Here is a 20,453-nt window from a genome sequence, read left to right on the forward strand (position 1 = left end):
ATTTGGAGATGGAGGGTCCGTCATGGTCTGGGGCGGTGTGCAGGCAATGTCAACGCTGTGCGTTACAGGGAAGACATCCTCCTTCCTCATGTGGTACCCTTCAGGCAGGCTCATCCTGACATGACCCTCCAGCATGACAATGCCATCAGCCATACTGCTCGTCCTGTACGTGATTTCCTGCAAGACTTGAATGTCAGTGTTATGCCAAGGCCATCGAAGAGCCCGGATCTCAATCCCATTGAGCACGTCTGGGATCTGTTGGATCGGAGGGTGAGGGCTAGGGCCATTACCCCAAAAAATGTCCGGGAATTTGCAGGTGCCTTGGTGGAAGAGTGGGGTAACATCTCCCAGTAAGAACTGGCAAATCTGGTGCAGTCCATGAGGAAGAGATGCACTGCAGTACTTAATGCAGCTGGTGGCCACACCAGATGCTGACTGTTACTTTTGATTTTGACTCCCCCTTTGTTCAGGGACACATTATTCCATTTCTGTTCGTCACATGTCTGTGGAACTTGTTCAGTTTATGTCTCAGTTGTTGAATCTTGTTATGTTCAAACAAATATCTACACATGTCAAGTTTGCTGAAAATAAATGCAGTTGACAATGAGAGGTTTCTTTTTTTGCAGAATTTAATAGTATTTGTGAGGTCAAACTTGGATCAGTTCATTGGCAGCCTGTCTCTTTTTTAAAATTTTATTTCACCTTTATTTAACCAGGTAGGCTAGTTGAGAACAAGTTCTCATTTGCAACTGCGACCTGGCCAAGATAAAGCATAGCAGTGGGAACAGACAACACAGAGTTACACATGGAGTAAACAATTAACAAGTCAATAACACAGTAGAAAAAGGGGAGTCTATATACAATGTGTGCAAAAGGCATGAGGTAGGCGAATAATTACAATATTGCAGATTAACACTGGAGTGATAAATGATCAGATGATCATGTACAGGTAGAGATATTGGTGTGCAAAAGAGCAGAAAAGTAAATAAATAAAAACTGTGGGGATGAGGTAGGTGAAAATGGGTGGGCTGTTTACCAATAGATTATGTACAGCTGCAGCGATCGGTTAGCTGCTCAGATAGCAGATGTTTGAAGTTGGTGAGGGAGATAAAAGTCTCCAATTTCAGCGATTTTTGCAATTCGTTCCAGTCACAGGCAGCAGAGTACTGGAACGAAAGGCGACCGAATGAGGTGTTGGCTTTAGGGATGATCAGTGAGATACACCTGCTGGAGCGCGTGCTACGGATGGGTGTTGCCATCATGACCAGTGAACTGAGATAAGGCGGAGCTTTACCTAGCATGGCCTTGTAGATGACCTGGAGCCAGTGGGTCTGGCGACGAACATGTAGCGAGGGCCAGCCGACTAGAGCATACAAGTCGCAGTGGTGGGTAGTATAAGGTGCTTTAGTGACAAAACGGATGGCACTGTGATAAACTGCATCCAGTTTGCTGAGTAGAGTGTTGGAACCAATTTTTAGATGACATCGCCGAAGTCGAGGATCGGTAGGATAGTCAGTTTTACTAGGGTAAGCTTGGCAGCGTGAGTGAAGGAGGCTTTGTTGCGGAATAGAAAGCCGACTCTTGATTTGATTTCCGATTGGAGATGTTTGATATGGGTCTGGAAGGAGAGTTTGCAGTCTAGCCAGACACCTAGGTACTTATAGGTGTCCACATATTCAAGGTCGGAACCATCCAGTGTGGTGATGCTAGTCGGGCATGCGGGTGCAGGCAGCGATCGGTTGAAAAGCATGCATTTGGTTTTACTAGCGTTTAAGAGCAGTTGGAGGCCACGGAAGGAGTGTTGTATGGCATTGAAGCTCGTTTGGAGGTTAGATAGCACCGTGTCCAATGACTGGCCGAAAGTATATAGAATGGTGTCGTCTGCGTAGAGGTGGATCAGGGAATCGCCCGCAGCAAGAGCAACATCATTGATATATACAGAGAAAAGAGTCGGCCCGAGAATTGAACCCTGTGGCACCCCCATAGAGACTGCCAGAGGACCGGACAGCATGCCCTCCGATTTGACACACTGAACTCTGTCTGCAAAGTAATTGGTGAACCAGGCAAGGCAGTCATCCGAAAAACCGAGGCTACTGAGTCTGCCGATAAGAATATATCTTAACGGACTGTCTATTGAGTACTCCTTTAAACGGCATAGCATATTATCCGGAAACCATTCAAGCATTCACAGCCAACCTTCAGACTTGGATAAGGAACTGAGGGCCACAACGTCCCTGAGAACAACTCCCAGTGTCAACAGAAGCTCAAGAGATTAGTCGATCATGTCATGTCAAGCCAACCTGACTCCCAGGCAGTCCCCCCATGGCCTAGTGCTGAAATCGAGCTGTCGCTGCCTCTTCTCTCTCTTTGTCTCCAGATTGAATATAGAAAAGTGAAACTAGATGAGCTCATCTTTATCCACACTGTCGTAGTGTTGTGTATGTGTCCTGTCCCGACCACCAAGTGCAAACACATAATAGACAGTCCTATCAGTTACCTTGTTCTCAGGGAAGATTACCTGCCTCCACACACTCTCTCTCTGTGTTGAGTGAAGAAAGCCTCTGTTCTCCAACACCATTGGGACATTGGCTACTTGTCTTTAGCACTCATCACAGCACAGTCAGTCAAGTAGTCAGCCCACTGGAATGGTAATCGGGCTGACGTATTGGTAACATATATGATAAGGTGCTGTGGTGGCGGCTATTGTTACTGTAGAAAGTCAGAAAGTCTTCCCATGAACATTTTGTTTTGACAGGGAGTCATGCTGAGACCAAGGTCTCTTTTACAGATGAGCCCTGGAATTACAAAATAATATACACATCACTACACTACAATAAGCAAAGCAGAGATACAAAACACAATCATTGAAAACAAACACATTGTTCTGTAAAAAGGTCCTCAATCAGCTGTCTGAATTGCCCTAGAGGCACCAAATCATCCAATTTTAGAGAGTTTAGGAGATTATTCCAAACGTAAGGTGCAGATTTACCTAGCCTCATACGATTTCTCTGATTTGTTTGTATTTTTTGTAACTTTGAAACACTTTTTCTCCCCAATTGGAAGTTACGGTCTTGTCCCATCACTGCAACTCCTGTATGGACTCAGAAGAGGTGAAGGTCGAGAGCCATGCGTCCTCTGAAACACGACCCTGCCAAGCCGCACTACTTCTTGACACACTGCTCGCTTTACCTGGAAGCCAGCCGCACCAATGTGTCGGAGGAAACACTGTAGAGCTGGTGACCGAAGTCAGTGTGCATGCGGCCAGCCTGCCACAAGGAGTCGTTAGAACGCGATGGGACAAGGGCATCCCAGCCGGCCAACCCCAGACCACGCTGGGCCAATTGTGCACCACCTCATGGGTCTCCCGGTCGCAGCTGGCTGCGACACAGCCTGGGATCGAATCGCTGTAGTCTGTAGTTACACCTCAAGCACTGCGATGCAGTGCCTTAGACCGCAGTTTTATATGCCTCCTATAGCAAAGCTGTTGATGAGTCTGGTGGCGTTGATCTGTCTCAATCCAACCGACAGGTTAAATTCAACTCCGCGGCCCATGGGAGACTGGATACTCGCAAGGTGTAGGAGATCGGGAAGGCAGTCTGGCCACCCCTCCATCCGAGAAGATTCGATCCAGCTATGAAACAGCTTTGCCATGCTTGAGACTGACTTATCAGCCCCAGAACTCAGCACAGATTAGCCGGTGGCCTCCCAGTGCCACCCTCCCCCATGCCCACCGCAGTTCAACAGGTCGTTTCCCCCATTGGATTCCATCACTACCACCAACATTGTGGGCAGCACGATGGTGAGAGATATTGGCCTGCCTACGGTCTGTGGACTGACTAAGGTCCACTGTCATCCAGGAGCCCATGTCCATGACATCAACACTCTCTTGCCCACGGTTCTGGCCAATTACTCCAATATTGACACTATCGTCACTCATGTAGGTTTTAACAACCTTCGTTTTAAGCGGCCTGAGGACCTGAGGGAGGACTACAAATAATTTTTAAAGAACATCCCTAGCACAGGGTAGAGAAAAATCATCTCTGGGCCCCTCCCGTGCTACCGAAGGGGTTCCGAATAATTCAGCTAACTATTTGCCATAAACAAGTACCTGAAGAAAGTTTGCAATGACAGGAATGTCTCTCTTTGTGACAAATTTGATTTGCTTGGGAGCAACCAGCACTTCTTAAAAGAGACCGGATTCACCCCAAACGAAGGGTTTATTATTATTTCCAGCAACATCGAAACTGTTTTGGAGACTGACGGACAGGGTCTGGTAGTGCTCCAGTTCTCCCTGTCAGAATAAGCAACAGAGGACTTGGAAAGCATATCAACTCCTGTAGACATGGCACTATGGTTATTATGAGTAACCTAATTTATGTTCCTTTAACTCCACCTTCTAGTAAGTTTATACAAACTGTCATCTGCTACCATTCTGATAGATTGGAGACTGTCAGAAAAAATGGTTGTAAAGTTAATAATTTGGTAGTTATTCTGTTCGTTACCTCGAGGCAGATGCCCCAGAGGCAGAGTAGTCCACACATTGAATATGGCTCCTTTAAATGTTCGAGCAATCACAAGTAAAACCTTTCTCGTGAATGACCTCATTACTGAGCACAAAGTTGATTGCATGTTTCTCACTGAAACATGGCTGTCTTCAGACTGTAGTGCTTCTCTTATTGAAGCCTCCCAGCTGTAAGGACATTTCATTTGGCAACTTGGGTCTTTTGAGCATCCTGCTATACTGTTTAAATGTCAGCCACCAGTGCTGGCCATAACCCTGTATAGGCCACCAAAGCACTGCCCCACTTTCTTTACTGAATCTTTTGAGCTCTATGGACTTTATCCAACATATTATTGGGCCAATGCATAACCGCGGCCATACTCTGGACCTGGTTATTACCAAGGGGCTTTCTATTGACATATCCTATATTGTTGATGTTGCTTTATCTGATCACCACTGTGTATTTTGTACTACCATGTTGCCCATAGCACAGGGTAATATTGAACTCATTATTAAGAAATGCTATCTTACCTCTGAAGTTGCTACAGATTTGACTGAGTGAATGAACAATACACCATCCCCTATTTTGCCTTCCTCTTGTGTTGATTTAGTTGATAATTTTAATAGCAAATTAAGAGCAACCATTGATGCCATAGCTCCAGTAAAGTTGAAAAAAGACAAATCCAAAGGGAGAGCCCCTTGGATGAGTGAGAAAACTTGTACATTTAAGAGAAATTGCAGAAAGGCAGAGCGGAAGTGGAGAAAGTCAAAGTTGTAGGTCCGTTATGATATTCTGAGAGAGGAACTTGGCATATACAACAAGGCAATTAGAAATGCCAGACGGGCTAATTTTTCTAACTAATTAATCCAAATAATTTGAGAGTGCTCTTCTCGATAAATCCTATCCACGCAAACCTATGTGAACTTTCCTCCATATATACATGTTTGTGGCATACTTCAGAGATAAGATAACAAACATTAGGCTGGGTATCAGTCTAGCAAGACCTGATGAGGAGTTTAATGATACGTTCCCTAGCCTACTTCACAAAGGCATTACGGATGTATTTTTGGTTGACACAGACATGCTCAGGAAAGTGATATCATAACTTAAGCCTTCTACCTGCCTTCTCAATGCTATCCCCACCACATTCTTCAAAACAGTTTTTAATTGCATATCTGAAGAAGTGCAAGCTATTGTTAATCAAATCAAATCAAATGTTATTTGTCACATGCGCCGAATACAACAGGTGAAATGCTTACTTACAAGCCCTTAACCAACAATGCAGTTCAAGAATAGAGTTAAGAAAATATTTACTAAAGTCAAAAAAATCGAATCAAATCAAAAAAGTAACATGAAAATTACATAACAATAACTAGACTTAATTTTTCAGCAGTCTTATGGCTTGGGGGTAGAAGCTGTTAAGGAACCTTTTGGTTCTAGACTTGGCGCTCCGGTACCGCTTGCTGTGCGGTTGCAGAGCGAACAGTCTATGACTTGGCACTTTCGCTCAGGCACTTTCCCCACTGCACTGCATTGCACTTTCCACCGCTGCACTAAAATCTGCTATGGTGAAACCCCTTCTGAAGAAATGTTCAGTCAAGCTCTAACCTTCCATTCTTAAGCAAACTTCTGGAGAAATTGGTTTTCAAACAGCTAAATCATTTTTTAACTGTATTTAAAAAAAAAAATCTAATCTGGTTTTCAGGCCCACAACAGCACATTTACTACTTAGTTAAAGTAGTAAATGATCTTAGAGCCAACATAAATGCCAAACAGCTCTCTGTCCTCTTGGATTTGCATTCAACACTTTTGATCATGATGAAAGGGCGTAAAGGGCGGGGGAGGAAAGGGTGGACTCCAAGTTGGAAGCACAGAATTGTCTAGAATGTCATTGTATGCTGTAGCGTTTAGCCCCAGACCATTATTCCCCCTCCACCAAACTTTACAGTTGGCACTATGTGTTCGGTCAGGTATGTTACATCTTGGCAGAGTTATCAGTAAGCACAGCATTGATTTTCACTGCTACGCAGACGTTACACAACTTTACACTTCTGTGTCACTAGAGGATTATTAGACTGTGTTAGTGATTTAAATACTTGGATGGCACACAACTTCCTACAGCTAAATCAAAACAAGATGGAGGTACTTATTGTTGGAGCCAAAGCACAGAGGGAGAATCTGGCCACACAGATAAAACACCAGGTAAAAAACATAGGTGTTATTTTAGATTCTGAACTCAATTTCATATCACACGTAAGGAATGTCACCAAAAAAGCTTTTTACCACCTGTGGAACATTGTCAAGGTGAGGACATTTCTCTCTCAGACTGATACAGAGAGACTCATCCATGCTTTGATTACAAGAAGGCTTCCCTACTGTAATGCTCTTCTGTCTGGTCTACTCAAGAAAGCCATTGGTCAACTGCAAAACATATAGAATTCTGCAACACGAGTACTGACCAAGACTAGATGGAGAGCACACAGTACACAGGTTTTAAGGTCTCTGCACCGACTGCCTGTGAGTTTTAGACTACATTTTAAGATACTTCTATTGGTTTTTGGCACCCCAATACGTCAGGCATGCTTTTACCCAGTAGGTCCCTCAGGTCCTCTGGCACTGGCCTTTTAAAGCTTTGCTTTTCCTTAGGTAGCTTTTTAGACATTCCGTTTTTATTGTTATTATTTCGTTTTTTATCCTCTTATGTTTGTTATGTAGTAAATATTTCAGTTTTTATTTTCATTGTTTTTTTCTTTGAGTGAAACACATTGTGTTCCATTCCGTGTCTGAAATGTGCTGTATAAATAAAGCTTGGTTTGATTTGACGATGACCTAACTCAGTGGAGATGTAAGGGATCTCCAGCGTTAGAAATCCCTGAGATCGGGTCTGGTGGCTCGTACGTCAATGAAGTAAGGTACAGGGGAAGTTTGTTCAAGAGGGCTTTATAAACAAAAAGAATGCAATGCATCGATCTATGAGACTTCAAAGAGGACCAGCCTAATTTCTGATACAGAATTCAGTGATGTGTACTGAACCTGTCGCCTGTAATAAAGCTTAGTGCACTACGGTGAACTGCATCCAAGGACTTCAATACACTGGCAGCTGCATTCATATACTGTATTATAGACGATATCACCATAATCTATTACCGGTATGAATGTTGACTGAATTATTTGTTTTCTGCTATTTAACAAAGCCTATAAAGGTGCAATGACTTGGCCTGAAACCATATTCATGAACACTTAGAATACATTTTGTAGCTAGGAAAGACCTAACCCGAGTTTATCAAAGATTCAAAAATGTTTTGATAGGCAAGACAGTTTAGAGACAGGGCGATAATTATTTAGGTCGGAGGGGTTAACACCAACTTTGTGGAGAGGGAGCACATGGGCCGCCTTCCAAACCCTGGGGATTGCGGCAAGATAACCGTAAGGTAAAAAATATGTCAATGATTCCGCAATCAGGGCAGCAAAAGAAAGGATAAAGTAAATCAAGGCATATAGCACATCACAGGTAGAAAGTTGTTGAAATGGGAACAAAGATTCATTAGAAGTTTATGGATCTTCCATCATGCCAAGTAGAGTCTTGGAGAGTGAAGTCGACTCACTGACCAGGGTAAAAAAAAACATAATTTCTTTCAAATAAAAAGCTTTCCAAGGTAAAATGCTGATTAAAAGCATCACTTTTCTCATGTTTCTCAGAAATGGTACCATTGAATTGAATAGACCAGTGGCAATCAGCCTTGAGTCAGAGCCACCTCTGTACCCGTGGTAACGGCCGATGCCATTCAGTAAGAGTGGTGCGGCGTGGGTATTGGAGAGGAGGAAGCAATCATGACTTTCAGACTATCCTATAATTTCTCCACTTTATACACAGTTGTATTACTTCAGGGTGGGAAAAAAGGATAGGAATTAATTTAGCTTTTCATTCAACAGCTCTATCTGCTCCCTTATTCAATGTCTGGTTGGCTGGAAGGTACTGAGCACTGTGCTGAGTTCAATGTCTCAGCCAAGATAAAGTATGTTAAGAGGTACTTAGTATTGATCCGAGACGAGTATTAAGGAAAAATCAGAAAGTGACCTGGAATGTTTTCTATTGAAGTAACTGGAGCTAACCCTTTTTCTCTCTCTACCTCTCTCTCTATATATCTCTCTCTCTTGTGTCTGTGTGTGTGTGTGTGTGTGTGTGTGTGTGTGTGTGTGCTTGTGTGTGTCTTGCAGCATCCTGTTTGCGGACATCGAGGGGTTTACCAGTCTGGCGTCCCAGTGTACTGCCCAGGAGCTGGTGATGACACTCAATGAACTTTTCGCCCGCTTCGACAAGCTGGCTGCGGTGAGAACACAGGCAACCACACACACACATGCACGCGCATGCACACACAGACGCACACACACACAGACACACAGACACACACAGTCACACACAGTCACACACACACACACACACACACACACACACACACACACACACACACACACACACACACACACACACACACACACACACACACAGGTGAACCCTGCAACACTAGGATTGTACAGTACTCCTTCCTCCCACTTTGGAGTCCTTTCTTCTGCTATTTGAAATGCCAGCCAGATATAGTTGAGTTTACAGATAACGATGTGGATTTTTACAACTTTGAATTCCCTGACACAATTCACTGTGTGGTTGTGTACCCCCGCTGGTCTGCCAGCCAGGCCTCAACTATCACCTCATTAGTCCACTGCAGGGGCACTGAGTCACAGCACACCTCCCAGACATAGACCCATTCTCATCCAGACCCAGCATGGACCACTGTGACCTCCCTGGTACTGGCACAGAGAGCAGAGCACACACAGGCCCATATGCATGAACATACATACTTGCATGCACAGGCACGTACACATAATACAATCTGCATACACACATAGCTGTGCACACGCACGCACATATGAACAAACACACACACACACGTATGTGCATGCGAAGACACAGAACTGCCCATCTCACTAGCCACGTCTTAGCTGATTCCAGTACACATACACACATTCAGTTTCATATGTCAGATTAATCACATAGATGTATTAATGATGCAGTCAGAAGGATTTTCTTAAATGCACTTAAATAGATTTAGATCCTGTCAGACGTTCCAAGGAAGTCGTGAACACACACACACACACACACACACACACATACTCTTTAATTTGCACAACACTAGGAGTGATTGTATGGATCCTGGTCTAAACAGAGCCATGTGCTGTGGAGACAGAAGGCATTCAGGTGGCTATCATGAGACATGAGCCTGCTGCAGTCCTGTGCCCTGCCCAAGGGAGACACACACACACTCTCTCACATAAACCATTATGCTAGATATTTACAGTACAGCACAAGGCCAGACTCACTCTGCCAAGCAACCATTAAGGTCATATCCAGGGCATGCTACTTAACTATGTGTTCTAGAAGACACATGTAGAATGATTACTCAAGCTTTCCATGTGACCACTCTGTGTTGCCTATTAACAGTATTTTATACTGCAGTGAAATTGTATTAAAATAGGTCAAAGAAAAAGAACCATTCTCTTTAACATTCATGTCATGAGGGCGTTTTGCAGTGCAGAATTCTCAGAAAAGGAAGAAAAGTGATTCATTTAATATTCTATTTAGATTTGGTATTTATAAGCGACAGTACATTATATAGGGATAATTATACATTGTATGTAAAACATACCCCATACACCACAGATCTAGTGCCTTCAGAAAGTATTCACACCCCTTAACTTATTCCACATTTTGTTGTGTTACAGCCTGAATTATTATAATTTTCTTCTCTCACCCATCTACACACAAGATCCCATAATGACAAAATGAGAACATGTTTAAAGGCATTTTTGAACATTTATTGAAAATGAAATACAGACATATCTGATTTACATAAGGATTCACACCCCTTAGTCAATAATTTGCTGAATCCACATTTGGCAGTGATAATAGCTGTAAGTCTTTCTCTGTAAGTCTCTAAGAGCTTTCCACACCCGGATTGTGCAACATTATTCTTCAAGGTCTGTCAAATTGGTTGTTGATCATTGCTTGACAACAATGGATTTTCAAGTAAATTTAAGTCAAAACTGTAACTCAGCCACTCAGGAACATTTACTGCCTTCTTGGTAAGCAACTCAAGTGTAGATTTGGCCTTGTGTTTTAGGTTATTTTCCTGCTGAAAGGTGAATTCATCACCCATTCTGGTGGAAAGCAGACTGGACCAGGTTTTCCAACAGAATTTTGCCTGTGCTTAGCTCCATTTTGTTTATTCTTTTCTCCTGAAAAACTACCCAGTCCTTAACGATTTACAAGCATACACATAACATGATGCAGCCACCACCATGCTTGAAAATATGGAGTGGTACTGAGTAATGTGTTGTATTGGATTTGCCCCAAACATAACACTTTGTATTCAGGACAAAAATGTGCTTTGCCACATTTTTTGCAGGATTACATTAGTGCCTTGTTGTTTTAGAATATTTTTATTTTGTAAAGGCTTCCTTCTTTTCATTCTGTCAATTATGTTAGTATTGTGAATTAACTACAATGTAGTTGATCCATCCTCAGTTTTCTCCTATCACAGCCATTAAACTCGAACTGTTTTGAAGTCACCATTGGCCTCATGAAATTGCTGAGCGGTTTCCTTCCTCTCCGGCAACTGAGTTAGGAAGGACACCTGTATCTTTGTAGTGACTGGGTGTATTGATAAACCATCTAAAGTGTCATTAATAACTTCACCATTGTCAAAGGGATATTCAATGTCTGCTTCCCCCCCCCCAATCTACCAATAGGTGTCCTTCTTTGTGAGGCATTGGAATACCTCCCTGGTTTTTGTGGTTGAATCTATGTTCGAAATTCACTGCTTGATGGAAATACCTTACAGATAATTGTATGTGTGGGGTACAGAGATGAAGTAGTCATTCAAGAATCATGATAAACACTACTATTGCACACAGAGCCCATGCAACTTATTATGTGACCTGTTAAACACATTTTTACTCCTGAACTTATTTCGTCTTGCCATAGCAAAGGAGTTGAATACTTATTGACTCAAGGCATTTCAGCTTTCATTTGTAATTTATTCGTAAAATGTAGAAAAACATAATTCCACTTTGAGATTATGGGGTATCGTGTGTAGGCCAGTGACACAAAAATCTCAGTTTAATCCATTTGAAATTCAGGCTGTAACAAAATGTGGAAAAAATGAAGGGGTGTGAACTTTCTGAAGTAGTTTTATCCCAAGTGTTGGGAAAATGTGAAGCCAGCATTCGGTTGCCTAGATATAGTGGTCAGGTTTTAATTTGGAAAGGAGTTATTTTCCACTGAGTTTTTAGTCATGAGGCTATTATCCAGAGAGACTTACAATACCAAATGCATTTCAACAAGCATGCAACAAACACACTTTTTGTGATCATCGTATGTAAAACCCTCCTCAAAGGAAATGCTAGTAACACACTAACACATTATGTGTGTGTGTGTCTGTGTGTGTGAGCATACATGTGTGGGTGTGTGCGTGTTTGTGTGCATGCATGTATGTGTATGTGTCAACAGGAGAACCACTGCCTGCGTATTAAGATTCTTGGAGACTGCTACTACTGTGTGTCTGGACTGCCAGAGGCCCGGGCCGACCACGCATCCTGCTGTGTGGAGATGGGTGTGGACATGATCGAGGCCATCTCGTGAGTATGGCACAGCCAAATACATGTATAATGCCTTCGGAAAGTACTCAGACCCCTTGACTTTTCCCACATTTTGTTACGTTACAGCCTTATTCTAAAATGGATTAAATAAATACAAATCCTCAGCAATCTACACACAATACCCCATAATGACATTTTACAAATGTATTCAAATGAAAAACAGAAATACCTTATTTACCTAAGTATTCAGACCCTTTGCTATGAGACTCGATATTGAGCTCAGGTGCATCCTGTTTCCATTGATCATCCTAGAGATGTTTCTACAACTTGATTGGAGTCCACCTGTGATAAATTCAATTCATTGGACATGATTTGGAAAGGCACATGCCTGTCTATATAAGGTCCCAGAGTTGACAGTGCATGTCAGAGCGAAAACCAAGCCATGAGGTCAAAGGAATTGTCTGTAGAGCTCAGAGACAGGATTGTGTCGAGGCACAGATCAGGGGAAGGGTACCAAACATTTTTTGCAGCATTGAAGGTCCCCAAGAACACAGTGGCCTCCATCATTCTTAAATGGAAGAAGTTTGGAACCACCAAGACTCTTTCTAAAGCTGGCCGCCGGTCAAACTGAGCAATCGGGGGAGAAGGGCCTTGGTCAGGGAGGTAACCAAGAACCTGATGGTCACTCTGACAGAGCTCTAGAGTTTCTCTATGGAGATTGGATAACCTTCCAGAAGGACAACCATCTCTGCAGCAATCCACCGATTAGGCCTTTGTGGTAGAGTGGCCAAACTGCAGCCACTCCTCAGTAAAAGGCACAAGACAGCCCGCTTGGAGTTTGCCAAAAGGCACCTAAAGACTCTCAGACCATGAGAAACAAGATTCTCTGGTCTGATGAAACCAAGATTGAAGTCTTTGGCCTGAATGCCAAGCGTCACGTCTTGGGGAAACGTGGCACCATCCATACGGTGAAGCGTGGTGGTGGCAGAATCATGCCGTGGGGATGTTTTTCAGCGGCAGGGTCTGGGAGACTAGTCAGGATTGAGGAAAAGATTAACGGAGCACAGTATAGAGAGATCCTTGATGAAAACTTGCTTCAGAGTGCTCAGGGCCTCAGACTGAGGCGAAGGTTCACCTTCCAACGGGACAACTACTTAAGCACACAGCCAAGACAGTGCAGGAGTGGCTTCAGGCAAGTCTCTGAATGTTGTTGAATGGCCCAGCCAGAGCCTGGACTTGAACCCAATCGAAAATCACTGGAGAGACCTGAAAATAGCTGTGCAGCACACAATCCTGTCTCGGAGCTCTACGGACAATTCCTTCGACCTCATGGCTTGGTTTTTGCTCTCACATGCATGGTCAACTGTGGGAACTTATATAGACAGGTGTGTGCCTTTCCAAATAATGTCCAATTAATTGAATTTATCACAGGTGGACTAGAATCAAATTGTAGAAACATCTCAAAGATGATCAATGTAAAACAGGATGCATCTGAGCTTAATTTAGAGTCTCATAGCAAAGGGTCTGAGTACTTATGTAAATAAGGTTTTCAGTTTTAAATATTTCATTCATTTGCAATCATTTCTAAAAACCTGTTTTCGCTTTGACATAATGGTCTTGTTAGTAGATTGCTGAGGATTTTTTTATTTAATTTTAGAATAAGGGTGTAACGTAACAAAATGTGGAAAAAGTCAGAGGGTCTGACATACAGTATATAGAGTTTTGCAAAAAACACATATTCATACACATCTAAAATCTATGAATAAAACATCTGAGAACAGTCATATTTTACACACACGTGAAGGTGCCCATAAGCAATAATTTCAAATGGGAAATATAGGTCAATATAGCAATTTGGATATAAACTCTTCAATTGTTCTTCAATCCTGTTCCTGGAGAACCACACGATGCACAAGCCTTGTTTCAGACAGGTGGTAGGAGGCAGGTGTGCATTAGTGCCATAGTACTCCTACACTTCCAGGCCCAGAGAAACCAGAAAGGTTCAAATCAGGTTCACTCTATACGCATGAAGAGGCACTTAGCCTAATTTGTGTCTGCAGAAGTTAAGTCAATGAGTCCAGGACAGGTGCTTGGTGTGCTTGAAACAGGCTAATGCTGATTGCGTTACTGTTCAGTTCAATTTTTTTGTGGCGTCTGATTGGTGTTTGCTGAGAGAGATAAGGGCTGGCTGATTTATTGATTGGCTGTTTCTGAATGACGAGACAGATGTCTGTCTCCGCTCACAGACCTGACTGTCTCCGCTCACAGACCTGGCTGTCTCCGCTCACAGACCTGACTGTCTCCGCTCACAGACCTGGCTGTCTCCGCTCACAGACCTGACTGTCTCCGCTCACAGACCTGACTGTCTCCGCTCACGGACCTGGCTGTCTCCGCTCACGGACCTGACTGTCTCCGCTCACGGACCTGACTGTCTCCGCTCACAGACCTGACTGTCTCCGCTCACAGACCTGACTGTCTCCGCTCACAGACCTGGCTGTCTCCGCTCACAGACCTGGCTGTCTCCGCTCACAGACCTGGCTGTCTCCGCTCACAGACCTGACTGTCTCCGCTCACAGACCTGACTGTCTCCGCTCACAGACCTGGCTGTCTCCGCTCACAGACCTGACTGTCTCCGCTCACAGACCTGACTGTCTCCGCTCACACTGTCTGCCCCTCAGCACTCCTGTCAGCAGTAGTGTGTGTGTGTCAGTGTGTGTGTGTGTATGTACGCACGTGCGTGCAATTGACTGTGTTTTCGTCCCTTCGACCAGAGCGGCTGTGGTTATTGCATTTTTGCTTCCTCCTTTTTCTAAGCAGTCCCCCAACATCAATGACGCAATAACATGGAACAATGTTATACAATCTAGAATATTGCCACTGATGAATGGTTTAGAAGGCGAAGGTGAGAAAATGTTCTGGTTCAGTGTCCCTGCCCTCTACATTCACAGGGAGTCAGCGAGGCACCGTATTAGGAGACTGCTGTGACATTATAACGAGGTGATTACTGCATTGTAACCAAATATACTGAGCTTGAGCAATTTTGACAAAAACAACGGATATACACTATACACTACCCTTGAATGAGAACACCTACTCATTCAAGGGTATTTCTTTATTTTGTACTATTTTCTACATTGTAGAATAATAGTGAAGACATGAAAACTATGAAATAACACATATGGAATCATGTAGTAACCAAATAAGTGTTAAACAAATCAAAATATATTTTATATTTGAGATCCTTCAAATAGCCATCCTTTGCCTTGATGACAGCAAAGGGTGACCAAGTCCATATTATGGCAAGAATAGCTAAAATAAGAAACGGCACTCCATCATTACTTTCAGTCAATACGGAACATTTCAAAAACTTTGAAAGTTTCTTCAAGTGCAATCACAAAAACCATCAAGCGCTACGATGAATCTGGCTCTCATGAGGACCGCCACAGGAATGGAAGACCCAGTGTTACCTCTGCTGAAGAGGATAAGTTCATTAGAGTCACCAGTATCAGAAATTGCAGCCTAAATAAATGCTTCAGAGAGTTCAAGTAACAGACACATCTCAACATCAACTGTTCAGAGGAGACTGTGTGAATCAGGTCTTCATGGTAGAATTGCTGCAAAGAAACCACTACTAAAGGACGAACAATGGACATTAGACCAGTGGAAATCTGTCCTTTGCTCTGGAGTCCAAATTGGAGAGTTTTGGTTCCAACCGCCCTGTCTTTGTGAAACGTAGTGTGGGTTAACGGATGATCTCCGCATGTGTATTTCCCACCGTAAACCATGAAGGAGGAGGTGTGATGGTGTGGGGGTGCTTTGCTTGTGACACTGGCTGTGATTTATTTAGAATTCAAGGCACACTTAACCAGCATGGCTACCACAGGATTTTGCACCGATGCGCCATCCCATCTGGTTTGGGCTTAGTGGGACTATCATTTGTTTTTCAACAGGACAATGACCCAGTACACCTCCAGGCTGTGTAGGGGTTATTTTACCAAGAAGGAGAGTGATGGAGTGCTGCATCAGATGACCTGGCCTCCACAATCCCCCGAACACAACCAAATTGAGATAGTTTGGGATGAGTCGGACCACAGAGTGAAGGAAAAGCAGCCAAAAAGTGCTCAGCATATGTGGGAACTCCTTCAAGACTGTTGGAAAAGCATTCCAGGTGAAGCTGGTTGAGAGAATGCCAAGAGTGTGCAAAGCTGTCATCAAGGCAAAGGGTGGTTATTTGAAGAATATCAAATATTGTCACGACTTCCGCCAAAGTTGTGTCCTCTCCTTGTTCCGGCGGCGATCGACGTCACCAGCTCTCTAGCCATCGCGCTCCATTTTTCATATGTCCATTTGTTTTGTCTTGTCCCATACACACCTGGTTTTCATTCCCTAATCAATTTAAATGTATTTAGCCCTCTGTTTCCCATCATGTCTTTGTGTGTAATTGTTTATTGTTATGTGGTTTGTCAGGTGCATTACTTTTGTTAAGTGGTTAAGTGGTTTTGGCACTTGTATGTTTTTATTGTGCTGTCTATTTGGAACGGAATTAAAGTGCGCCTGTTTGCTACACTCTGCTCTCCTGCACCTGACTTCGCCTCCGATACACACGCTTAACAGAATTACACACCAAGACATGATGGGAAACAGAGGGCTAAATACATGTAGATTGATTGGGGAATAAAAACCAGGTGTATATGGGACAAGACAAAACAAATAGACATATGAAAAATGGCAATGGCTAGAAAGCCGGTGACGTCGATCGCCGAACACCGCCCGAACAAGGAGAGGGACCGACTTCGGTGAAGGTCTTGACAAATATAAAATATATCTAGATTTGTTTAACACTTTTTTTGTTAACTACATGATTCCATATGTATTATTTCATAGTTTCAATGTCTTCACTATTATTCTACAATTTTGAAAATAGTACAAATAAAGATAAACCCTTGAATGAGTGGGTGAACAAGTTCTCATTTACAACTGCGACCTGGCCAAGATAAAGCAAAGCAGTTCGACACATATAACAACACAGAGTTATACATGGAGTAAAACAAACATACAGTCAATAATACAGTACATTATCGACATAAAAATGTATTCACATGCAACAGATATTATTATTTCAAAACCGATTCGAAAGCAGTTACTTTTATTGTTAAAATGACTCTGTAAACTGATAGTGTTAGCCAGCTAGCTAGCTAAAGTGGGAAAGTTAGCTGGACATACGTGCTGATGTATTACAACACAGGCTGTTTTCTCGTGTGATTGGTGAACAACACACAGAATCCTATTTTCTCAGCATCGGTTGAGCTGCTTTCACATGCATGAGTACCGGCGACCACTCCATCTGGATAGAATACTTGGGAACAGATTTCCTCTTTTCTCCCTCCAAAATCAGTGCTCAGTGGTCTCTAACTGTTTCTATCTGTGTCTGTGTGTGTGTGTTCTAGGCTCGTGAGAGAGGTCACAGGGGTCAATGTGAACATGCGTGTGGGCATCCATAGCGGCAGGGTCCACTGTGGGGTACTGGGACTCAGGAAGTGGCAGTTTGACGTGTGGTCCAACGATGTCACGTTAGCTAATCACATGGAGGCTGGGGGCGCGGCAGGGTACGTTTGGCCAATCATGACAAACCAGTACAGAGTCACTCACCCAATGACACTATATCTTTTCTCCTATGCTCTGTATCAAAATACACTATAATACTACATAGAATAACACATAGAACTTTTGTATTGGGCATACATTCTAAGTGGCATGCTACTATGTATTTGGGATATGTAAGGGATAATCAACAAGGGGCTATGCGTTCTATGGAAAATAATGAATGGCGTGGAAGGTGTGTTCCATGACATGCTAGCAGTCCCAGAGAATGCGTAGAGCCACGAGTTGATTATCCTTTTTTTACCATGGCTATAATTTTTGTATTTTTTTATTTTACCCCTTTTTCTCCCCAATTTCGTGGTATCCAATTGTTTTAGTAGCTACTCTCTTGTCTCATCGCTACAACTCCCGTACGGGCCTGGGAGAGACGAAAGTTGAAAGTCATGCGTCCTCCGATACACAACCCAACCAAGCCGCACTGCTTCTTAACACAGCGCGCATCCAATCCAGAAGCCAGCCGCACCAATGTGTCGGAGGAAACACCGTGCACCTGGCAACCTTGGTTAGCGTGCACTGCGCCCGGCCCGCCACAGGAGTCGCTGGTGCGCGATGAGACAAGGATATCCCTACCGGCCAAGCCCTCCCTAACCCGTACGACGCTAGGCCAATTGTGCGTCGCCCCACGGACCTCCCGGTCGCGGCCGGTTGCGACAGAGCCTGGGCGCGAACCCAGGGTCTCTGGTAGAAATGGTAGAAATGTGTTCAACATTCACTGAAGTAGCTAGCAAGTTTACTAAATAGCTACAGTAGTTGCCATCGTAACCAAACAAACAGACTTGCTAGTTTAGCTAACCACATTCTGAAAATCTAATTCAACAATACCGATACCGTTTTCAATTCAGCTTTTGCTTACAAAAGCAGCTCAAACAAAACATGTAAAAATGAACTATAGCCATTGAATTCTACCGTGCAAATATACTGTGCCGTACAGGGAAATAATGCATGCTCTAGAATGCCCGTCAAGACAATTAGAAGGGAGTATTCAACACCATGGTATACAATCACTATATCACTGGCAAACAAATATTTAACTACATTATTATGTCAATTTTGCACAATCCTTTTCTATGGTACAGTTGAAGTTGGAAGTTTACATACACCTTAGCCAAATACATTTAAACTCAGTTTTTCACAATTCCTGACATTTAATCCTCGTAAAAATTCCCTGTCTTAGGTCAGTTAGGATCACCACTTTATTTTAAGAATGTGAAATGTCAGAACAATAGTAGAGAGAATTATTTATTTAAGCTTTTATTTCTTTCATCACATTCCCAGTGGGTCAGAAGTTTACATACACTCAATTAGTATTTGGTAGCATTGCCTTTAAATTGTTTAACTTTGGTCAAACATTTCGGTTAGCCTTCCACAAGCTTCCCACAATAAGTTGGGTGAATTTTGGCCCATTCCTCCTGACAGAGTTGGTGTAACTGAGTCAGGTTTGTGGGCCTTCATCCTCACACACACTTTTTCAGTTCTGCCCACAAATTTTCTATAGGATTGAGGTCAGTGCTTTGTGATGACCACTCCAATACCTTGACTTTGTTGTCCTTAAGCCATTTTGTTACAACTTTGGTTGGGGTCATTGTCCATTTGGAACACCCTTTTGCGACCAAACTTTAACTTCCTGACTGATGTCTTGAGATGTTGCTTCAATATATCCACATAATTTTCTTTCCTCATGATGCCATCAATTTTGTGAAGTGCACCAGTCCCTCCTGCAGCAAAGCACGCCCACAACATGACGCTGCCACCCCCGTGCTTCACGGTTGGGATGGTCTTCTTCGGCTTGCAAGCATCCCCCTTTTTCTTCCAAACATAACGATGGTCGTTATGGCCAAACAGTTCTATTTTTGTTTCATCAGACCAGAGGACATTTCTCCAAAAAGTATAATCTTTGTCCCCATGTGCAGTTGCAAACCGTAGTCTGGCTTTTTTATGGAGGTTTTGGAGCAGTGGCTTCTTCCTTGCTGAGCGGCCTTTTAGGTTACGTCAATATAGGACTTGTTTTACTGTGGATATAGATACTTTTGTACCTTTTTCCTCCAGCATCTTCACAAGGTCCTTTGCTGATGTTCTGGGATTGATTTGCACTTTTCGCACCAAAGTACGTTCATCTCTAGAAGACAGAACTTGTCTCCTTCCTGAGCGGTATGACGGCTGCGTGGTCCCATGGTGTTTATACTTGTGCACTATTGCTTGTATAGATGAACATGGTACCTTCAGGTGTTTGGAATTACTCCCAATGATGAACCAGACTTGTGGAGGCCTACACATTTTTTTCTGAGGTCTTGGCTGATTTCTTTTGATTTTCCCATGATGTCAAGCAAAGAGGCACTGAGTTTGAAGGTAGGCCTTGAAATACATCCACAGGTACACCTCCAATTGACTCAAATTATGTGAATTAGCCTATCAGAAAGAAGCTTCTAAAGCCATGACATCATTTTCTGGAATTTTCCAAGCTGTTTAAAGGCACAGTCAACTTAGTGTATGTAAACGTCTGACCCACTGGAATTGTCATACAGTGAATTATAAGTGAAATAATCTGTCTGTAAACAATTGTTGAAAAAATTACTTGTGTCATGCACAAAGTAGATGTCATATCTGATTTGCCAAAACTATAGTTTGTTAACAAGA

The 20,453-nt window shown here is 43.0% G+C and overlaps 1 protein-coding gene across 2 annotated transcripts in view; it reads left to right on the forward strand.

Moving 5' to 3' along the window:
- The window catches only part of adcy5 (adenylate cyclase 5), a 134,492-nt gene that overhangs the window by 89,671 nt on the left and 24,368 nt on the right, over positions 1-20,453 (forward strand). For both annotated transcript variants that reach the window (XM_029636661.2, XM_029636669.2), the window contains exons 4-6: positions 8,721-8,832; positions 12,070-12,197; positions 17,606-17,764. In XM_029636661.2, the coding sequence (XP_029492521.1) occupies positions 8,721-8,832; positions 12,070-12,197; positions 17,606-17,764 (399 nt within the window). The remainder of the gene's footprint in view (positions 1-8,720; positions 8,833-12,069; positions 12,198-17,605; positions 17,765-20,453) is intronic.

This window comes from Oncorhynchus nerka, linkage group LG3 (genome assembly GCF_034236695.1).
Source record: "Oncorhynchus nerka isolate Pitt River linkage group LG3, Oner_Uvic_2.0, whole genome shotgun sequence".
In the NCBI taxonomy this organism is placed as follows: Eukaryota; Metazoa; Chordata; class Actinopteri; order Salmoniformes; family Salmonidae; genus Oncorhynchus; species Oncorhynchus nerka.